Source organism: Macaca fascicularis, chromosome 6 (assembly GCF_037993035.2).
Source record: "Macaca fascicularis isolate 582-1 chromosome 6, T2T-MFA8v1.1".
Taxonomy (NCBI): Eukaryota; Metazoa; Chordata; class Mammalia; order Primates; family Cercopithecidae; genus Macaca; species Macaca fascicularis.
Genome location: NC_088380.1, coordinates 43138184 through 43157080, shown reverse-complemented (window position 1 = coordinate 43157080; position 18897 = coordinate 43138184). Strand labels below are relative to the sequence as shown.

General features: G+C 38.2%; 1 protein-coding gene across 1 annotated transcript in view; it reads right to left on the bottom strand.

The window, feature by feature from the left end:
• The window catches only part of CCDC152 (coiled-coil domain containing 152), a 46457-nt gene extending 30191 nt beyond the window's left edge, over window positions 1-16266 (bottom strand). The window contains exons 1-2 of the mRNA XM_005556814.4: window positions 16175-16266; window positions 12850-12955 (exon numbers count right to left, since the gene is read on the bottom strand). Of these exons, the coding sequence (XP_005556871.1) occupies window positions 12850-12955; window positions 16175-16261 (193 nt within the window). The 5' untranslated portion in view covers window positions 16262-16266. The remainder of the gene's footprint in view (window positions 1-12849; window positions 12956-16174) is intronic.
• Between the last annotated feature and the right edge of the window lie 2631 nt (window positions 16267-18897).

Below are 18897 nucleotides of genomic sequence, written 5' to 3'. Positions count from 1 at the left end.
CCATTGCACTCCAGCCTGGGTGACAGAGCAAGACCCTGTCTCTAAAAATAATAATAATAATATTTAATTTGAAATTATAAGATCTTAATAAAGCAGCCAAGCACCTTAAAGAAAATTATATAAAGGAAAAACACATTTTTTTTTTTTTGAGACAAAGTCTTGCCCTGTCGTCCAGGCTGAAGTGCAGTGGCATGATGTTTGCTCACTGCAACCTCCGCCTCCCAGGTTCAAGTGATTCTCCTGCCTCAGCCTCCTGAGCAGCTGGGATTACAGGCATGCGTCATCATGCCTGGCTACTTTTTGTATTTTTGTAGAGACGGGGTTTCACCATGTTTGCCATGCCAGTCTCAAACTCCTGACCTCAAGTAATCCACGTGCCTCAGGTGATCCACCCCCCTTGGCCTCCTAAAGTGCTGGGACTACAGGTATGAGCCTTTACTTTTAACTCACTCATTAAGCCAAATGAATTTCAAAACTTGGTAATGACTTTCCTAAAGCACAGAATAGTATGGATCCTACCATATGCCTAAGCAATCTCTGCCCTAAGTAGTAAGGCATAACTGCATATGTCTGGGGAACTATAAGAAGAATGTCCATGCAAATCTTCCATGAAAGAACATCCTAAGGAAAGGGAGTCAAATTATATTGTTTTGGTATAAGACAATGTGTGGTACAATTGTGTGGTATAAGAGAATGCTTTTCTTACTCTGTCTTCCAGTCTGTCCTCTTAGTACTTATGCTTGAGTCTTAGAGCAAGAGATTAGCAATAAAAGGAGTAAAAACTCAATAAGTAGTGTTCCAAGGCTTCAACAACTTTGTTGCCAATGGCTGCTGACATAATAGAAGACAGAAGTTTCCTTGCAAATATTAGAGCCTTGACATGCACATACAAACCTTGACTATTGGTTACCAACAGCAACAGCCAAGATGGACAGCAACAGTAGTGGTAATTTCTATTACTTTAGAAGTCCACTTGGCTATTAGGGCTACAACAGCAGAGACTATTTTTTGTTTTGCTTACCATTGCTTCCTACTGTTTAGAACACTTGTGGTCCATAGCAGGCAATCCACAAATATTTGTTCAGGGATAATTGGGTTGACAGGTAATATCACAGTAAGTTGAAGCAGATAAGGGGTAAGTAGAGAATCTCTGTTATGAAAATAACATATATTTTGTCGATTGAATGAACCAATACTGTGAAGGGAGAATTCAAAATTTTTCACCTTTTAATTAGAGATTCTGCACTCAGTCTCATGTACTTTTTCAACTATGCTGACAGAAATGAAAGTATTTTGCAGAAGTTTAAAGCTTAGTGATGATACAAGGTTTTGCTATTGTGGCTCTTCACTCCTCCCTGCTCTCCCTACCATCCCTACCATCCCCACCATCCCCACCATCTACTCAAAGTTCTCATCATCATCCATTTTCTCTATCTTGCTATTTCCCAGTAAGAGAATAATGGTTAAATTACATTTGACAGAAATTAGCTGAGAATCTGCTTCATGAGTGTCACTGTGCTAGCTGCTAGAATTCAAATATTAAAGAGGCATAGACAGACTCTGCCATCACTTGTCTTTGTGCCTTTTAGAGTAATGAATCCAGTGATTCATAGAATATAGTAGCTGAAGATACCTCAGTAATCTGTAAATTGAAAACAGAACTCTGCAACTGAATGTTTCAAAAATGTGTATTTTCAAAACTTGAACACAAGGGGGCGCGCTCACCCCATTTTCTACAATGGAACCTAGATAAATTATTTTCTCATTTTTTTTCTTTTTCTTTTTTTGACTTAAAAAAAATCATTATTATACTTTAAGTTCTAGTGTACATGTGCACAACGTGCAGGTTTGTTACATATGCATACATGTGCCATGTTGGTGTGCTGCACCCATTAACTCGTCATTTACATTCAGTATATCTCCTAATGCTATCCCTCCCCTCTCCCCTCTCCTCACAATAGGCCCCGGTGTATGATGTTCCCCTTCCTGTGTCCAAGTGATCTCATTGTTCAGTTCCCACCTATGAGTGAGAACATGTGGTGTTTGGTTTTCTGTTCTTGCAATAGTTTGTTGAGAATGATGGTTTCCAGCTGCATCCATGTCCCTACAAAGGACACGAACTCATCCTTTTTTATGGCTGCATAGTATTCCATGGTGTATATGTGCCACATTTTCTTAATCCAGTCTGTCACTGATGGACATTTGGGTTGATTCCAAGTCTTTGCTATTGTGAATAGTGCTGCAATAAACATATGTGTGCATGTGTCATTATAGCAGCTTGATTTATAATCCTTTGGGTGTATACCCAGTAATGGGATGGCTGGGTCAAATGGTATTTCTAGTTCTACATCCTTGAGGAATTGCCACATTGTTTTCCACAATGGTTGAACTAGTTTACAGTCCCACCAACAGTGTAAAAGTGTTCCTGTCTCTCCACATCCTCTCCAGCACCTGTCGTTTCCTGATTTTTTAATGATCGCCATTCTAACTGGTGTGAGATGGTATCTCATTGTGGTTTTGATTTGCATTTCTCTGATGGCCAGTGATGATGAGCATTTTTTCATGTGTCTGTTGGCTGTATAAATGTCTTCTTTTGAGAAGTGTCTGTTCATATCCTTTACCCATTCTTTGATGGGGTTGTTTGTTTTTTTCTTGTACATTTGCTTGAGTTCTTTGTAGGTTCTGGATATTAGCCCTTTGTCAGATGAGTAGATTGCAACAATTTTCTCCCATTCTGTAGGTTGCCTGTTCACTCTGATGGTAGTTTCTTTTGCTGTGCAGAAGCTCTTTAGTTTAATTAGATCCCATTTCTCAATTTTGGCTTATGTTACCGTTGCTTTTGGTGTTTTAGACATGAAGTTCTTGCCCATGCCTATGTCCTGAATGGTATTGCCTAGGTTTTCTTCTAGGGTTTTTATGGTTTTAGGTCTAACATTTAAGTCTCTAATCCATCTTGAATTAATTTTCATATAAAGAGTAAGGAAAGGATCCAGTTTCAGCTTTCTACTTATGGCTAGCCAATTTTCCCAGCACCATTTATTAAATAGGGAATCCTTTCCCCATTTCTTGTTTTTGTCATGTTTGTCAAAGATCAGATGGCTGTAGATGTGTGGTATTATTTCTGAGGGCTCTGTTCTGTTCCATTGGTCTATATATCTGTTTTAGTGCCAGTACCATGCTGTTTTGGTTACTGTAGCCTTGTAGTATAGTTTGAAGTCAGGTAGCATGATGCCTCCAGCTTTGTTCTTTTGATTTAGGATTGTCTTGGCAATGCAGGCTCTTTTTTGGTTCCATATGAACTTTAAAGCAGGTTTTTCCAATTCTGTGAAGAAACTCATTGGTAGCTTCATGGGGATGGCATTGAATCTATAAATTACCTTGGGCAGTTTGGCCATTTTCACGATATTGATTCTTCCTATTCATGAGCATGGTATGTTCTTCCATTTGTTTGTGTCCTCTTTTATTTCGTTGAGCAGTGGTTTGTAGTTCTCCTTGAAGAGGTCCTTTACACTCCTTGTAAGTTGGATTCCTAGGTATTTTATTCTCTTTGAAGCTATTGTGAATGGGAGTTCATTCATGATTTGGCTCTCTGTTTGTCTGTTACTGGTGTATAATAATGCTTGTGAGTTTTGCACATTGAGTTTGTATCCTGAGACTTTGCTGAAGTTGCTTATCAGCTTAAGGAGATTTTGGGCTGAGACGATGGGGTTTGGTAAATATACAATCATGTCATCCGCAAACAGGGACAATTTGACTTCTTCTTTTCCTAACTGAATACCCTTTATTTCTTTCTCTTACCTGATTGTCCTAGCCAGAACTTCCAACCCTGTGTTGAATAGGAGTGGTGAGAGAGGGCATCCCTGTCTTGTGCCAGTTTCCAAAGGGAATGCTTCCAGTTTTTGCCCATTCAGTATGATATTGGCTGTGGGTTTGTCATAAATAGTTCTTATTATTTTGAGATACGTTCCATTAATACCGAATTTATTGAGAGTTTTTAGCTTGAAGGGCTGTTGAATTTTGTTGAAGGCCTTTTCTGCAGCTATTGAGAAAATCATGTGGTTTTTGTCTTTAGTTCTGTTTATATGCTGGATTACGTTTATTGATTTGTGTATATTGAATCAGCCTTGCATCCCAGGGATGAAGCCCACTTGATCATGGTGGATAAGCTTTTTGATGTGCTGCTGGATTCGGTTTGCCAATATTTTGTTGAGGACTTTTGAATCAATGTTCATCAGGGATATTGGTCTAAAATTCTCTTTTATTGTTGTGTCTCTGCCAGGCTTTGGTATCAGGATGATGTTGGCTTCATAAAATGAGTTAGGGAGGATTCCCTCTTTTTCTATTGATTGGAATAGTTTCAGAAGGAATGGTACCAGCTCCTCCTTGTACCTCTGGTAGAATTCGTCTGTGAATCCATCTGGTCCTGGACTTTTTTTGATTGGTAGGCTATTAATTATTGCTTCAATTTCAGAGCCTGCTATTGGTCTATTCAGGGATTCAACTTCTTCCTGGTTTAGTCTTGGAAGAGTGTAAGTGTCCAGGAAATTATCCATTTCTTCTAGGTTTTCTAGTTTATTTGTGTAGAGGTGTTTATAGTATTCTCTGATGGTAGTTTGTATTTCTGTGGGGTCAGTGGTGATATCCCCTTTATCATTTTTTATTGCATCTATTTGATTCTTCTCACTTGTCTTCTTTATTAGTCTTGCTAGTGGTCTATCAATTTTGTTGATCTTTTCAAAAAACCAGCTCCTGGATTCATTGATTTTTTGGAGGGTTTTTTGTGTCTCTATCTCCTTCAGTTCTGCTCTGCTCTGAGTTATTTCTTGCCTTCTGCTAGCTTTTGAATGTGCTTGCTCTTGCTTATCTAGTTCTTTTAATTGTGATGTTAGGGTATCAATTTTAGATCTTTCCTGCTTTCCCTTGTGGGCATTAAGTGCTGCAAATTTCCCTCTACACACTGCTTTAAATGTGTCCCAGAGATTCTGGTATGTTGTATCTTTGTTCTCATTGGTTTCAAAGAACATCTTTATTTCTGCCTTCATTTCGTTATGTACCCAGTAGTCATTCAGGAACGGGTTGTTCAGTTTCCATGTAGTTGAGTGGTTTTGATCGAGTTTCTTAGTCCTGAGTTCTAGTTTGATTGCGCTGTGGTCTGAGAGACAGTTTGTTATAATTTCTGTTCTTTTGCATTTGCTGAGGAGTGCTTTACTCCAACTATGTGGTCAATTTTGGAATAAGTGCGATGTGGTGCTGAGAAGAATGTATATTCTGTTGATTTGGGGTGGAGAGTTCTGTAGATGTCTATTAGGTCCACTTGGTGCAGAGTTGAGTTCAATTCCTGGATATCCTTGTTAACTTTCTGTCTTGTTGATCTGTCTAATGTTGACAGTGAGGTGTTAAAGTCTCCCATTATTATTGTATGGGAGTCTGAGCCTATGTGTATCTCTGCATGTGAGATGGGTCTCCTGAATACAGCAAACTGATGAGTCTTGACTCTTGATCCAATCTGCCAGTCTGTGTCTTTTAATTGGACCATTTAGTCCATTTACATTTAAGGTTAATATTGTTATGTGTGAACTTGATCCTGTGATTATCATATTAGCTGGTTATTTTGCTCGTTAGTTGATTCAGTTTCTTCCTAGCATTGATGGTCTTTACATTTTGGCATGTTTTTGCAATGGCTGGTACTGGTTGTTCCTTTCCATGTTTAGTGCTTCCTTCAGGATCTCTTGTAGGGCAGGCCTGGTGGTGACAATACCTCTAAGCATTTGCTTGTCTGTAAAGGATTTTATTTCTCCTTCACTTATGAAACTTAGTTTGGCTGGATATGAAATTCTGGGTTGACAATTCTTTTCTTTAAGAATGTTGACTATTGGCCCCCACTCTCTTCTGGCTTGGAGAGTTTCTGCCAAGAGATCTGCTGTTAGTCTGATGGGCTTCCCTTTGTGGGTAACCTGACGTTTCTCTCTGGCTGCCCTTAACATTTTTTCCTTCACTTCAACTTTGGTGAATCTGACAATTATGTGTCTTGGAGTTGCTCTTCTCGAGGAGTATCTTTGTGGTATTCTCTGTATTTTCTGAATTTGAATGTTGGTCTGCCTTACTAGGTTGAGGAAGTTCTCCTGGATGATATCCTGCAGAGTGTTTTCCACCTTGGTTCCATTTTCCCCCTCACTTTCAGGCACACCAATCAGACGTAGATTTGGTCTTTTCACATAATCCCATATTTCTTGGAGGCTTTGTTCATTTCCTTTTACTCTACACTTCTCTTCTTGCTTCATTTCATTCATTTGATCTTCAATCACTGATACTCTTTCTTCCAGTTGATTGAGTCGGTTACTGAAGCTTGTGCATTTGTCACGTAGTTCCCGTGTCATGGTTTTCATCTCCATCAGTTCTTTTATGGTCTTCTCTGCATTGATTATTCTAGTTATCCATTCATCCATTCTTTTTTTTCAAGGTTTTTAGTTTCTTTGCACTGGTTATGTAGTTCCTCCTTTAGCTCTGAGAAGTTTGATCGACTGAAGCCTTCTTCTCTCAACTTGTCAAAGTCATTCTCCATCCAGCTTTGTTCCATTGCTGGCAATGAGCTGCGTTCCTTTGGAGGGGAGATGTGCTCTGATTTTTTTGAATTTCCAGCTTTTCTGCACTGCTTTTTCCCCATCTTTGTGGTTTTATCTGCCTTTGGTCTTTGATGATGGTGACGTACTGATGGCGTTTTGATGTGGGTTTCCTTTCTGTTTGTTAGTTTTCCTTCTAACAGTCAGGACCCTCAGCTGCAGGTCTATTGGAGTTTGCCTGAGGTCCACTCCAGACCCTGTTTGCCTGGGTATCAGCAGTGGAGGCTGCAGAAGACAGAATATTGCTGAACAGCGAGTGTTGCTGTCTGATTCTTGCTCTGGAAGCTTTGTCTCAGAGGTGTACCCAGCCATGTGAGGTGTGAGGTGTCAGTCTGCACCTAGTAGGGGATGTCTCCCAGTTAGGCTACTCAGGGGTCAGGGACTCACTTGAACAGGCAGTCTGTCCATTCCCAGATCTCAACCTCCATGCTGAGAAAACCACTGCTCTCTTCAAAGCTATCAGACAGGGACATTTACTTCTGCAGAGGTTTCTGCTGCTTTTTGTTTAGCTATGCCCCGTTCCCAGAGGTGGAGTCTACAGAGGCAGGCAGGCCTCTTTGAGCTGCAGTGGGCTCCACCCAATTCGAGATTCCCATTGGCTTTGTTTAACTACTTAAGCCTCAGCAATGGCGGGTGCCCCTCCCCCAGCCTCGCTGCCGCCTTGCAGTTAGATCTTAGTCTGCTGTGCTAGCAATGAGGGAGGCTCCATGGACGTGGGACCCTCTGGGCCAGGTGTGGGATATAATCTCCTGGTGTGCCATTTGCTAAGATCCTTGGTAAAGCACAGTATTAGGGTGGGAGTTACCCAATTTTCCAGGTATTGTGTGTCTCAGTTTCCCTTGGCTAGGAAAAGGAACTCCCTTCCCCCTTGCACTTCCCAGGTGAGGTGATGCCTCACCCTGCTTCAGCTCTCGCTGGTTGGGCTGCACCTGCTGACCAGCATTGACTGTTCGACATGCCCCAGTGAGATGAATCTGGTACCTCAGTTGAAAATGCAGAAATCACCTGTCTTCTGTGTCACTCATGCTAGGAGCTGGAGGCTGGAGCTGTTCCTATTTGGCCATCTTGGGTGCCGCGGGCTGAACCTAGATAAATTCTTCACGAGAATATCATTCACTAATTTTGAATAATGGCTTTTAATTCTCTTTGCAAAATTTAATCCACACTGTTGTTTTGTTGTTGTTGTTGTTGGACTTTACTATGTAATTTGAAAATGCTGGTCTATTAAATTCTTACTAAAAACCAGAGGTCAGAATATTAAGCTATTTCTTATACTATATAATTTAGTAAATCAATAATCATTTTGAGCTCAGATATGGGCTCTAAGATTATGAGCCCATAATATTATAATATTCATCAATATGAATATTAATATGTATTTCATACAATAGTTGCAAATATTAAAAGCAATTATACATGTAAAGAGTTTTCTGTAGTAATTAGTTCTCAATACTAATATTATTACTATCTTTAACTGGCAAAGAAATTCTTTATCTGACTGGCATCAAATGTAGAAAATAAAATGTCCATATATCATTCTTTGTTGTTGAATAAATTTGATCATGTGTAGTTTGTCCTTCCTTCCTAAGTGAATTATCACACACTTGGCTCCATACGTTGTCATTCTTATTCATTCTTTTATATCTGCTAAGTACTATCCAGCTGAAACGACATTAGATTTAGAATAAATAAAATCGTATTTCTTAAAAATAATGTTCGTGGTTACATAGCAGGTGTATATATTTATGGGGTACATGAGATGTTTTGATAAAGGTATGCAATGTGAAATAAGCACATCATGGGGAATGGGGTATCTAGCCCTTCAAACATTTATCAACTGAGTGATAAACAATCCGGTTACACTCTTTAAGTTACTTTAAAATGTACAATTAAGTTATTATTGACTATAGTCACCTTATTGTGCTAATGAATAGTAGGTCTTATTCATTCTTTCTATTTTTTTGTACTCATTAACCATCCCCACCTCCCTTGCAGCCCCCCACTACCCTTCCCAGCCTCTGGTAACCATCCTTCTACTCTCTATGTCCATGAGTTTGTTTTGACTTTTAGATCCCATAAATGAGAACATATGATGTTTGTCTTTCTGTGCCTGGCTTATTTCACTTAACATAATGATCTCCAGTTCTATCTATGTTGTTGCAAATGGCAGGATCTCATTCTTTTTTATGGTTGAATAATACTCCATAGTTTGTGAGTGCCACATTTTCTTTCTTCATTCATCTGTTGATGGACATTTAGGTTTCTTCCAAATCTTGGCTATTGTAATCAGTGCTGCAACAAAGAGTGCAGATCTCTCTTTGACATACTGATTTCCTTTCTTTTGTGTATATACCCAGCAGTGGAATTGCTGGTTCCTATGATAGCTCTATTTTTAGTTTTTCAAAGAGCCTCCAGGCTATTCTTTATAGTGATTGTACTAATTTACCTTCCCATCAACAGTATACAAGGGTTCCCTTTTCTCCACATCCTCACCAGCATTTGTTATTGCCTGTCTTTTGTATACAAGCCATTGTAACTGGGGTGAGATGAGATTTCATTATAGTTTTGATTTGCATTTCTCTGATGATCAATGTTGTTGAGCACCTTTTCATATGCCTGTTTACCATTTGTATGTCTTCTTCTGAGAAATATCTATTCAAATCTTTTGCCCATTTTTGGATTGGATTATTATATATATTTTTTCCTATAGGGGTGTTTGAGCTACTTACATATTCTAGTTCTTAATCCCTTGTCAGAGGGGTAGTTTGCAAATATTTTTTCCCATTCCGTGGGTTGTCTCTTCACTTTGTTGGTTGTATCCTGTGCTGTGCAGAAGCTTTTAAACTTGATGCGATCCCATTTGTCCATGTTTGCTTTGGTTGCTTGTGCTTGTGGGGTATTGCTCAAGAAATCTTGGCCCAGACCAATGTTCTGGAGATTTTCCCTGAAGTCTTCCTGTAACAGTTTCATAGCTTGAGGTCTTAGATTTAAGTTTTTAATCCATTTTGATTTTATTTTTGTATATGGTGAGAGACAGTAATCTAGTTTCATTCCTCTGCATATGAATATCCAGTTTTCCCAGCACCAGCTATTGAAGACTGTCTTTTCCCCAGTGTATGTTCTTGGCACCTTTGTCAAAAATGAGCTCACTATACAGTATGGATTTGTTCATGGGTTCTCTATTCTATTACATTGGTCTATGTGTCTGTTTTTATGCCAGTATCATACTGTTTTGCTTACTGTAGCTCTGTAGTATAATTTGAAGTCAGGTAATATGATTCCTCCAGTTTTTTTTTTCATTTTCTTAGGACAGCTTTGGCTATTCCGGGTCTTTTGTGGTTCAATACAAATTTTCAGATCATTTTTTCTGTTCCTTTGAAGAATGTCACTGGTATTTTGATAGGCATTGCATTGAATCTGTAGATTCCTTTGAATAGTATGGGCATTTTAACAATATTGATTCTTCCAATCCAAGAACATGGAATATTTTTCCATTTTTTGGTGTCCTCTTCAATTTCTTTAATCAATGTCTTACAGTTTTCATTATAGAGATCTTTCACTTGTTGGTTAATTCCTAGGTATGCAATTTTATTTGTAGCTATTGTAAATGGGATTACTTTTTAAATTTCTATTTTAGGTTGTTCACCGTTGGCATATAAAAATGTTACAGAGTTTTGTATGTTGATTTTGTATTCTGCAACTCTACTGAAGTTGTTTATGCTAATAGTTTTCCTGTTGAGTCTTTAGATTTTCCAAATATAAGTCCATGTCATCTGCATACAAGAATAATTTGACTTCTTCCTTTCCAATTTGGATGCCCTTTATATCTTTCTCTTGTCTGATTGCTCTAGCTAGGACTTCCAGTACTATGTTGAACAACAGTGTGACAGTGGATGAAATTCTTGTCATGTTCCAGATCTTAGAGGAAAGGATTTCAGTTTTTCCCCATTCAGTATGGTACTAGCTTTGGGTCTGTCATATATTGCTTTTATTATGTTGAGTTATGTTTCTTCTATCCCAGTTTTTTGAGGGTTTTTATCATGAAGGAATGTTGAATTTTATCAAATCCTTTTTCAGCATCATTTGAAATGGTCATATAATTTTTAGCCTTCATTCTGTTGATGATGCAACACATTGATTGATTTGCATATGTTGAACCATCCTTGCATCCAAGGGATGAATCCCACTTGGTCATGATGAAAGATCTTTCTAATGTATTGTTGAATTTGGTTTGCTAGCACTTTGAGGATTTTTACATCAGTATTCATCAGAGATATTGGCCTGTAGTTATTATTATTATTTTTTATGTGTCTTTGTCCGATTTTGGTATCAGGGTAATACTGGCCTTGTAGAATGAGTGTGGAAGTATTCTCTCCTCCTCCTTTATTTTTAGGAACAGTTAGAGTAGGATTGGTATTATTTCTTCTTTAAATGTTTGAATATACAAGCAATTCTCCTGCCTCAGTCTCCTGAGTAGCTGGTATTACAGGTGCCTACCACCGTGCCTGGCTAATTTTTGTATTTTCAGTAGAGACGAGGTTTCACCATCTTGGCCAGTCTGGTCTTGAACTCCTGACCTCATGATCCACCCTCCTCAGCCTCCAAAAGTGCTGGGATTACAGGTGTGAGCCACCCTGTCTGGCCGAAATTTAGTTAATAATAGTGGATCAATTGGCACATCTGCTATAACAAATGTATCATACTAATGCAAGATATTAATAATAGGGAAGTGGTGGGGTGAGAGAGTATACGGAAATTCTCTGTAATTTCACTCAATTTTTTTCTGTCAACTTAAAACTGTTCCAAAAAGTTATTAATTTTTTAGAGTCAAAAGTACAAATCCTTTCTTTTATTGTTTCCATATGCTGTGTCATACACTTAGAAAGGCATTCTCCATTATAAAAATAAAAACCCTACATCTCTCTTCTAGTTTTTCTGTGGTTTCATCTTTTTAACTTTTAATAAACTTTACTTTTTAGGGCTGTATCTTCAAACCTTGGCTGTGATAATTTCTCAGAGTTTCGTTAGTTTTGATGACTCTGACAGTTTTGCAAATACTGATCAGGTATTTTGTAATGTCTCTCTATGAGAATTTTTCTGATATTTATCTCATGATTAGACTAGGGTTATGGGTTTTGGGAAGAAGACCACAGAAGTGCCATCTTTATCATATCATATCAAGAGTGTATACTATCAATATGATATAACTATTTATGTTGACCTTAATCATGTAACTGAGGTAGTATTTGTCAGGCTTCTCCACTTTGTAGTTACTTTTCCCCTACCCTCACCCTTTTCATACTGTGTCTTCACTATAGTAAAGAAACTGACTATACTGAGCCCACGATTAATGAGTGTGGAGCCATGCTCTTCCTCCTTGAGGGCAAAATATCTACAAAAGTCATTTGCAATTCTTCTGCACAGAAGATGTGTCTCTTCTTCCCCAATTGCTTATTTATTAAATCATTTATTTATATCAGTAAGGATTCATGGATGTTTATTTTACACTTTGGGCTAGCTCAGGTTGTTCCAGCATTGGTTCTTTCAGTTGGCTTTTATCTCCCTTTTAACATACTCCCATCACTGTGGGGTGCTTTTTGTTTGTTTATTCCTTTTTGAGGACTTTCTTACTTTCTGCCCTTATAAGAGACTTGAAGCTTATTGTGCATCTTTCCTGCCCCAGTGTTATAATCAGCCATGTCTCAAAAAAATCTTGGTTCCTTTTATTAGAGAATGGTGTAAGGAACCAAGATCTGGGAACCAGAAATGCTCAATGTCAGTGGGGAATTATTGCCTCTAGGCCCTCTCAGTTGACAGAGCAAATCAATATATTTGTACAACTTCCCTTTTAACACACATTTTTGACACATTTGACATTTATTTTGATGTAATTATAAGGTATAAATTCAATTTAATTATTTTCCCCATGGTTTTTATAGGCCTGTATTAAGACTTCAATTGGACATTTCTTTTGACCTCAGAAAGTTGAGCGGCCTCAGAAAGATTATTTAACTTGTCTCATTCTATGTTTCTTCATTGGTGAGGCAGAGTAATAATACCCATCTTACATGTCTTTCAGGGCTATAATAAGGATATAAATGAGATGATAGTCTGGAAAGCTCTATGTGGACTTAAAATACTTTACAAATATATGGTGTAATATCAATCACTGTTGTACTGAAAAACACTTTCATTAGAATTAGCATTCCTCAGGCAGCAAATAACTAACCTTCTTTAATTGAGACCTCCTTTGCTTGCATTACTTTTAATAGACAGTTTGTCTTTTCCAACTGAATATCCAGTATATTGTTCTTTCCATTGGTTTCTATCATTTTCTGTAGAAGAAATAGAATACTTATTATTAACAAATCAATGCTGCTAGTTTAATTTTTTATTAAGTATATACAGACTAATGAAAATACAAACCACTTAATATTTGAAAGTCTAATAAAAAATACATATACAGTCATGTACTACATAAAGATATTTTGATCAAGAACAGACTGCATATATAATAGTGGTGTTGCCCTCTACAAGTGTACCAATTTTATCTTTTATACCATATTTTTACTGTATCTTTTCTATGTTTAGATATACAAATACTTACCATTATGTTACAATTGCCTCCAATAGTCATTACAGTAACATGCTGTCCAGGTTTGTAGCCTAGGAGCAATAGGCTATACCATAAAGCCTAGGTGTGTAGTAGGCTACACCATTTAGGTTTGTGTAAATATATTCCATAACATTCACACAATGACCAAATTGCCGAATAATGCATTTCTCGGAACATATCCTTGTCATTGAGCAATGTATGACTGTATTTTAAATAAGCCCACTTCCCAATTTATTTTTAAATGAAAAAGTAACATGGTAGAATATTAAAACAGACTAGCATTTATAAACGAAAAGTAAAAATATGATCTAACTTGAACCATTTTCTTTCTAACTATTCAACTCTCAGTCCCATGGTTAACAATTCCTTATATATGTTTCCAAAATATTTTATGACTGTATAGCTATAGAAAGAAATCATATTATATTCTGTTCTGTGCCTTGGATGTTCCGCTTAGTACTATTATCTGGGAGATGATGTCATGTAAACCCACATAGATCTACCTCATTGTTTGTTTTCGCTTTTGTTTTTGAGACGAAGTCTCACACTGTCTTCCAGGCTGGAGTACAGTGGGGCAATCTTGGCTCACTGCAACCTCCGCCTCCTGGGCTCTAGCAATTCTCCTGTCTCAGCCTCCTGAGTAGCTGGGATTACAGGTGCACACCACCACACCCAGCTTATTTTTTGTATTTTAGTAGAGACAGGGTTTCACCATGTTGCCTTGGCTGGTCTCAAAATCCTGAGCTCAGGCAATCTACCTGCCTCGGCCTACCAAAGTGCTGGGATTACAGGCGTGAACCACCGCACCCGGCCTACCTCATTCTTTTTAACAGCTACATTGAGTTTCATTTTTGAATATGCTGTAATTTATTTAACCAGTCTCTTACTGAGAGAGAGAGAAAGAGAGAGAGGCCATATTCTACTTTTTGTAATGAATAAACATTCTTGACCATATCTCTTGGGTGTTTTTTTGAATAGTATAAGCCTCCATATGCTCTTCAAACAGCTTCAAGAATCAACTCATGAACAGTCTTATGTCATCTGTATCTCTATCCACTTCCCGAGTCTCACCACTTTTGAACTGATCTCAAAGCAACTCTCTGACATTATGTTATTTCATCTGTTAATGTTACCATCCATATGTATCTCCAAGAGATGACTGTTTCAAAATATGGCCACAATACCATCATCACTTCAAAAATGAACAATTATTTCTTATTTAAAGTGTTTAAGAATATGACAGATATTTCCAAATTAATTTGCAAAATCATTGTACTAACTCCTTTCCCACCAAAAATGCTTATTCCTTTCTCTTTTATCTCTTGTTATATTAGGAATCACTCAGTTAAGAACACTTAACTTCACTGTTTAAAAAAATTTCATGTTATTTCAAAATACCCACGATCATAAAAATTCTTTCATTATGACATTTGTGTGTGTGTGTGTGTGTGTGTGTGTGTGTGTGTGCGTGCTGAGGAAAAGAAGGAATAGAAAAGAATTATAAGAAAAGAAGAGAAAATAGAAGTAGTCTCCCTCCCACTCTTGCTTCACAAAGTCACTCCCCAATTCTTTCATTTAACCATCTACATTTTTCAACAGCTGTTGAAGGCAGAGGGGGGAGGATAAACCCAATATACACTTGTGGGTTTGGTCTACCATTTGTCCAGAGTTGGGGAGAGAGACTTTAAATGGCTTTGCTTTTAGGCAAAAGAGAAGGAAAATGGAACAGATAGAATAGGAAATACTAAAAAATGAGTAGTTATAATAACAGATTGAAATATGCATTTACTTCAATGTTTACTAAAACCATTCCTGAATTTACGGACAATGTAGGCTTTCTTTTTCTTTTCTTTTTTTTTTTGAGACGGAGTCTCGCTCTGTCGCCCAGACCGGAGTACAGCGGCGCGATCTTGGCTCACTGCAAGCTCCGCCTTCCGGGTTCACGCCCTTTTCTTGCCTCAGCCTCCCAAATAGCTGGGAATAGAGGAGCCCGCCACCATGCCTGGCTAACTTTTTGTATTTTTAGTAGAGACAGTGTTTCACCATGGTAGCCAGGATGGCCTCGATCTGACCTCGTGATTCGCCCGCCAACGTGCTGGGATTACAGGCGTAAGCCACCGCGCCTGGCCTGGACAATGTAGGCTTTCAAGTATAGCAATTCCCTTTTATCCATGGAGGGATATGTTCCGTGACCTCCAGTGGATGCCTGAAACCACAGATAGTACTGAACTCTATATATACTATATTTTTGCCTCTACATATCTAACTATGATAAAGTTTAATTTATAAATTAGGCACAGTAAGAGGTTAATAACAATAACTACTAATAAAATAGAACAACATACTGTAGTAAAAGTTACATAAATGTGGTCTCTCTCTCTCTGAAATTATCTCATTGTACTGTACTCATGCTTCTGATAACCAAGGTGGCTACCAAGGGACTAATAGACTAGTGGTCTATATAACATGGATACACTGGTCAAAAGGATGAATCACATCCTGGGCAGGACTGAGAGAGACAATGGAAGATTTCATCATGCTACTCAGAATGGTGCAGAATTTAAAATTTATGAATTGTTTATTTTGGGAATTTCCCATTTAATATTTTTGGACCACTGTTGACCTCAGGTGGCTGAAACTGTAGAAAGCAAAACCTCAGATAAGGGGACTACTATATGCATTTTCTGTTTAACTTTGGCAAAAGTACATAAATTATTTGTTCCCCTGTCCTAGGGACATTTTGATGTATTAGTATAAATGAGTCAAAGCCAGATATATTTTAAACATGGATTTTTAAAGTGAGAGAGAAGAGCATAGCAAAATATATTATTATCTTGATCATTTTTTGGTACATTTTTCTTTCTTCCCAACTTCTTTCCTTGGCAAAATCTGTTCCATGTATCCCTATATACTACAATTGTTTTCTATCTTTACATACCTTTTCTATCTGTGAGAAGTCATTAATAAGTTTGTCAAGATTCACACTGCTAATCTTTTTCATACATCCTTCACTGCTTTGGTCCATGTCTGAAAGTAGTAAACAGTAGATAGTGTTAAATAAATAAATAAGATCTAAAGCACCACAATAGTGTTCATAGCTCAAATACTAATATTTCTATATTCAACTCATAGGGCATCTACTTGGGCTCCATTGCACTCAGAGAATTTTTGTTATAACCAATATTAACAGTGGTCAAATGCATTGTCTTTTCCACTCCTTACCACCCACACCCAAGTTGACTTATTTAGATTTGTTTCCTTAATGCATTAAAACCTAATGCAATATTAAATCTGAGGCATGACTTTTAACTGTAATTATTCTTAAATTAAGATGTTAAAAATACTTGTTTAACTATCATGTCACAAATATTTTCAGCTGTTATGCTTATTTCTTATATTTTGTTTGGTAAACTGGTAAATAAAGGACACATGGAAATTAATGTGTTCAAAGCAATCTCTCTGTGTTTCTATTGTCTTGTAGTTTTGTACAAGGGATTAACCTTTGGGGATAGCCAGCTAACTGCTGAAGAATGAGAGTTTCAGTTTTAGTCCTATGAAACCAATCATAAGAAATTCTTCAGAATCCCAGAATGTAAATGCTAGTTACTTTGCAAAAGTCAGTTTATCTGTTCTGACTGGATGAGTTTACATCTTCAGATGTAATGTAAACAAGTATGAGACACTTGTCTTTAGATTTTTCTCTAGCAAAGAAGAAAGCGAAAATACAAGTTTGAAATTTAGGGATGTTAGGTTGAGGAAAAAACATGAACCCAGGTATGGTGTGTGAAAGTGGTAACTAGTCTAAAGTAAAATGTAAGTAAAATTCTTGATGTAGTTACTCAAAGCAATTTGGGGGCATATTATTGTTTAAAAGGAAGTTAACCCAAACAGACATTGCTTGACAATATGTTACTTCATCAAGATATCTCATTTTCTTCTTTTGAAATATTATTTTGCGTTAGCAATTATTAATGGTTTTTAAATTTCAGAGAATTTTAGTTGCATATTTTGTTTCTTGAATCATTATCTCAAATTAATTTTTTTTTTTTTTTTTTTTTTTTTTTTTTTTTTTTTTTGAGGCGGAGTCTTCACTCTGTCCCAGGCTGGAGTGCAGTGGCACCATCTTGGCTCACTGCAAGCTCCGCCTCCCGGGTTCGCGCCATTCTCCTGCCTCAGCCTCCGGAGTAGCTGGGACTACAGGCGCCCGCCACCGCGCCCGGCTAATTTTTTGTATTTTAGTAGAGACGGGGTTTCACCGTGTTAGCCAGGATGGTCTCGATCTATCTCAAATTATTATCTTATATATGATATATGCAAGTACAACTATATATAAAATCCCTTAAATAGTTAAAACTTGATCCTTACAGCAGAAAAATATTTGTAATAGCCTCCCATGATAAAATAATTAAAAATAATTGCTATTTGATAGTACTGTTATTTTTTAATAGTGCTATATGGTAATCTGAAGTAGTTAATGGAAGCTCTCTCCACCCCCAACTTTTTTTTTGGTACCTAACCTTTTAAATATAAAAGGTGTTACTAGGGTTTTGTCTCAAAATCTGGCTCTTGAAATAAATACATTTAAATTTGAGCTTGATTTTCTCTCAACTTCTTCCCCCAAATAAGACCCTGTTATTTCCTTACAAAACCATCACTAATATTCCATTTGCTATCATTGCATGATAGCCCTTTTGCCATACTGGCAGAGCCAGGCAATTCATTTCTAGGTATCTTAATCGTCTGCTCTTCTGATTTTCTAGGTCAAGATCCTTTCAGTGAATATAGTCTTGCCCTGTGAAATTCGGTGACAAGCTGGTGATTCAGTGCTTGTAAAATTCCTTAGTAAGCAGGATAGACTGATTTGTGACCTTCAAGGCTCAGTTTCAGCCGTCCCCACAGGCAAGTGACAGTCCCATTTCCTTCTTTGTCCTCTTGCCTGCTGGCTTCAACCATCCCCACAGGACAGTGACAGTTCCATTTCCTTTTGGGTCCTCCTGTCTGCTGGCTTGAGTCCCACAGCTCCTCCTCTCCCCTACCCCACACGGTTGGTCCTTTGCCGCTCGCCCGCCCCACGCTCTGCTCACCTCTTCTTCCCTCCTCGCCTCCCCTCAAGAATTCACTCTCAGTCCTGAAGGTTGGGTCCCCTGGCTCCCTCCGCGGCATCCTAGTGTCCTTAGGGACCTAGCAGAAATAAAGGATGGGGCCGAGCACCCGCGGATGTGAGAGAAGTGCCTGAGACAAAAACCTGTATAGACCCAGAGCACTGTAAGGAGATACGAAGAAAAGTATCTCTATGGAAAAAGCGGGAGTTTCGAACTGCTTTCTAGCGTCCTTAGCAGCCTAGCAAAAACAAAGGATGGAGGCCGAGGACCCGCGGATGTGACGGAAGTTTCTGAAAAGAAAAGCCTGTATGGACCCAGAGCACTGTAAGGAAATACGAAGAAAAGCATCTCTATGGAGAAAGCGGGAATTTCGAACCGTCAATAGAGTTCGGAGTGTACCTGCCGTTGCTCCCAGTTTCTCACAGTCTCCCTTGCCGCTGCCTCTGGGGCCTGATACAACCCTGAATGTCGTCCCCTCCTCCGGAAGCCGGATCCCCCAACAATGGGCCCGCCTCTCTATGGGCCTGCCCTGTGCACAATGCCAGAGCTCCTACCACCA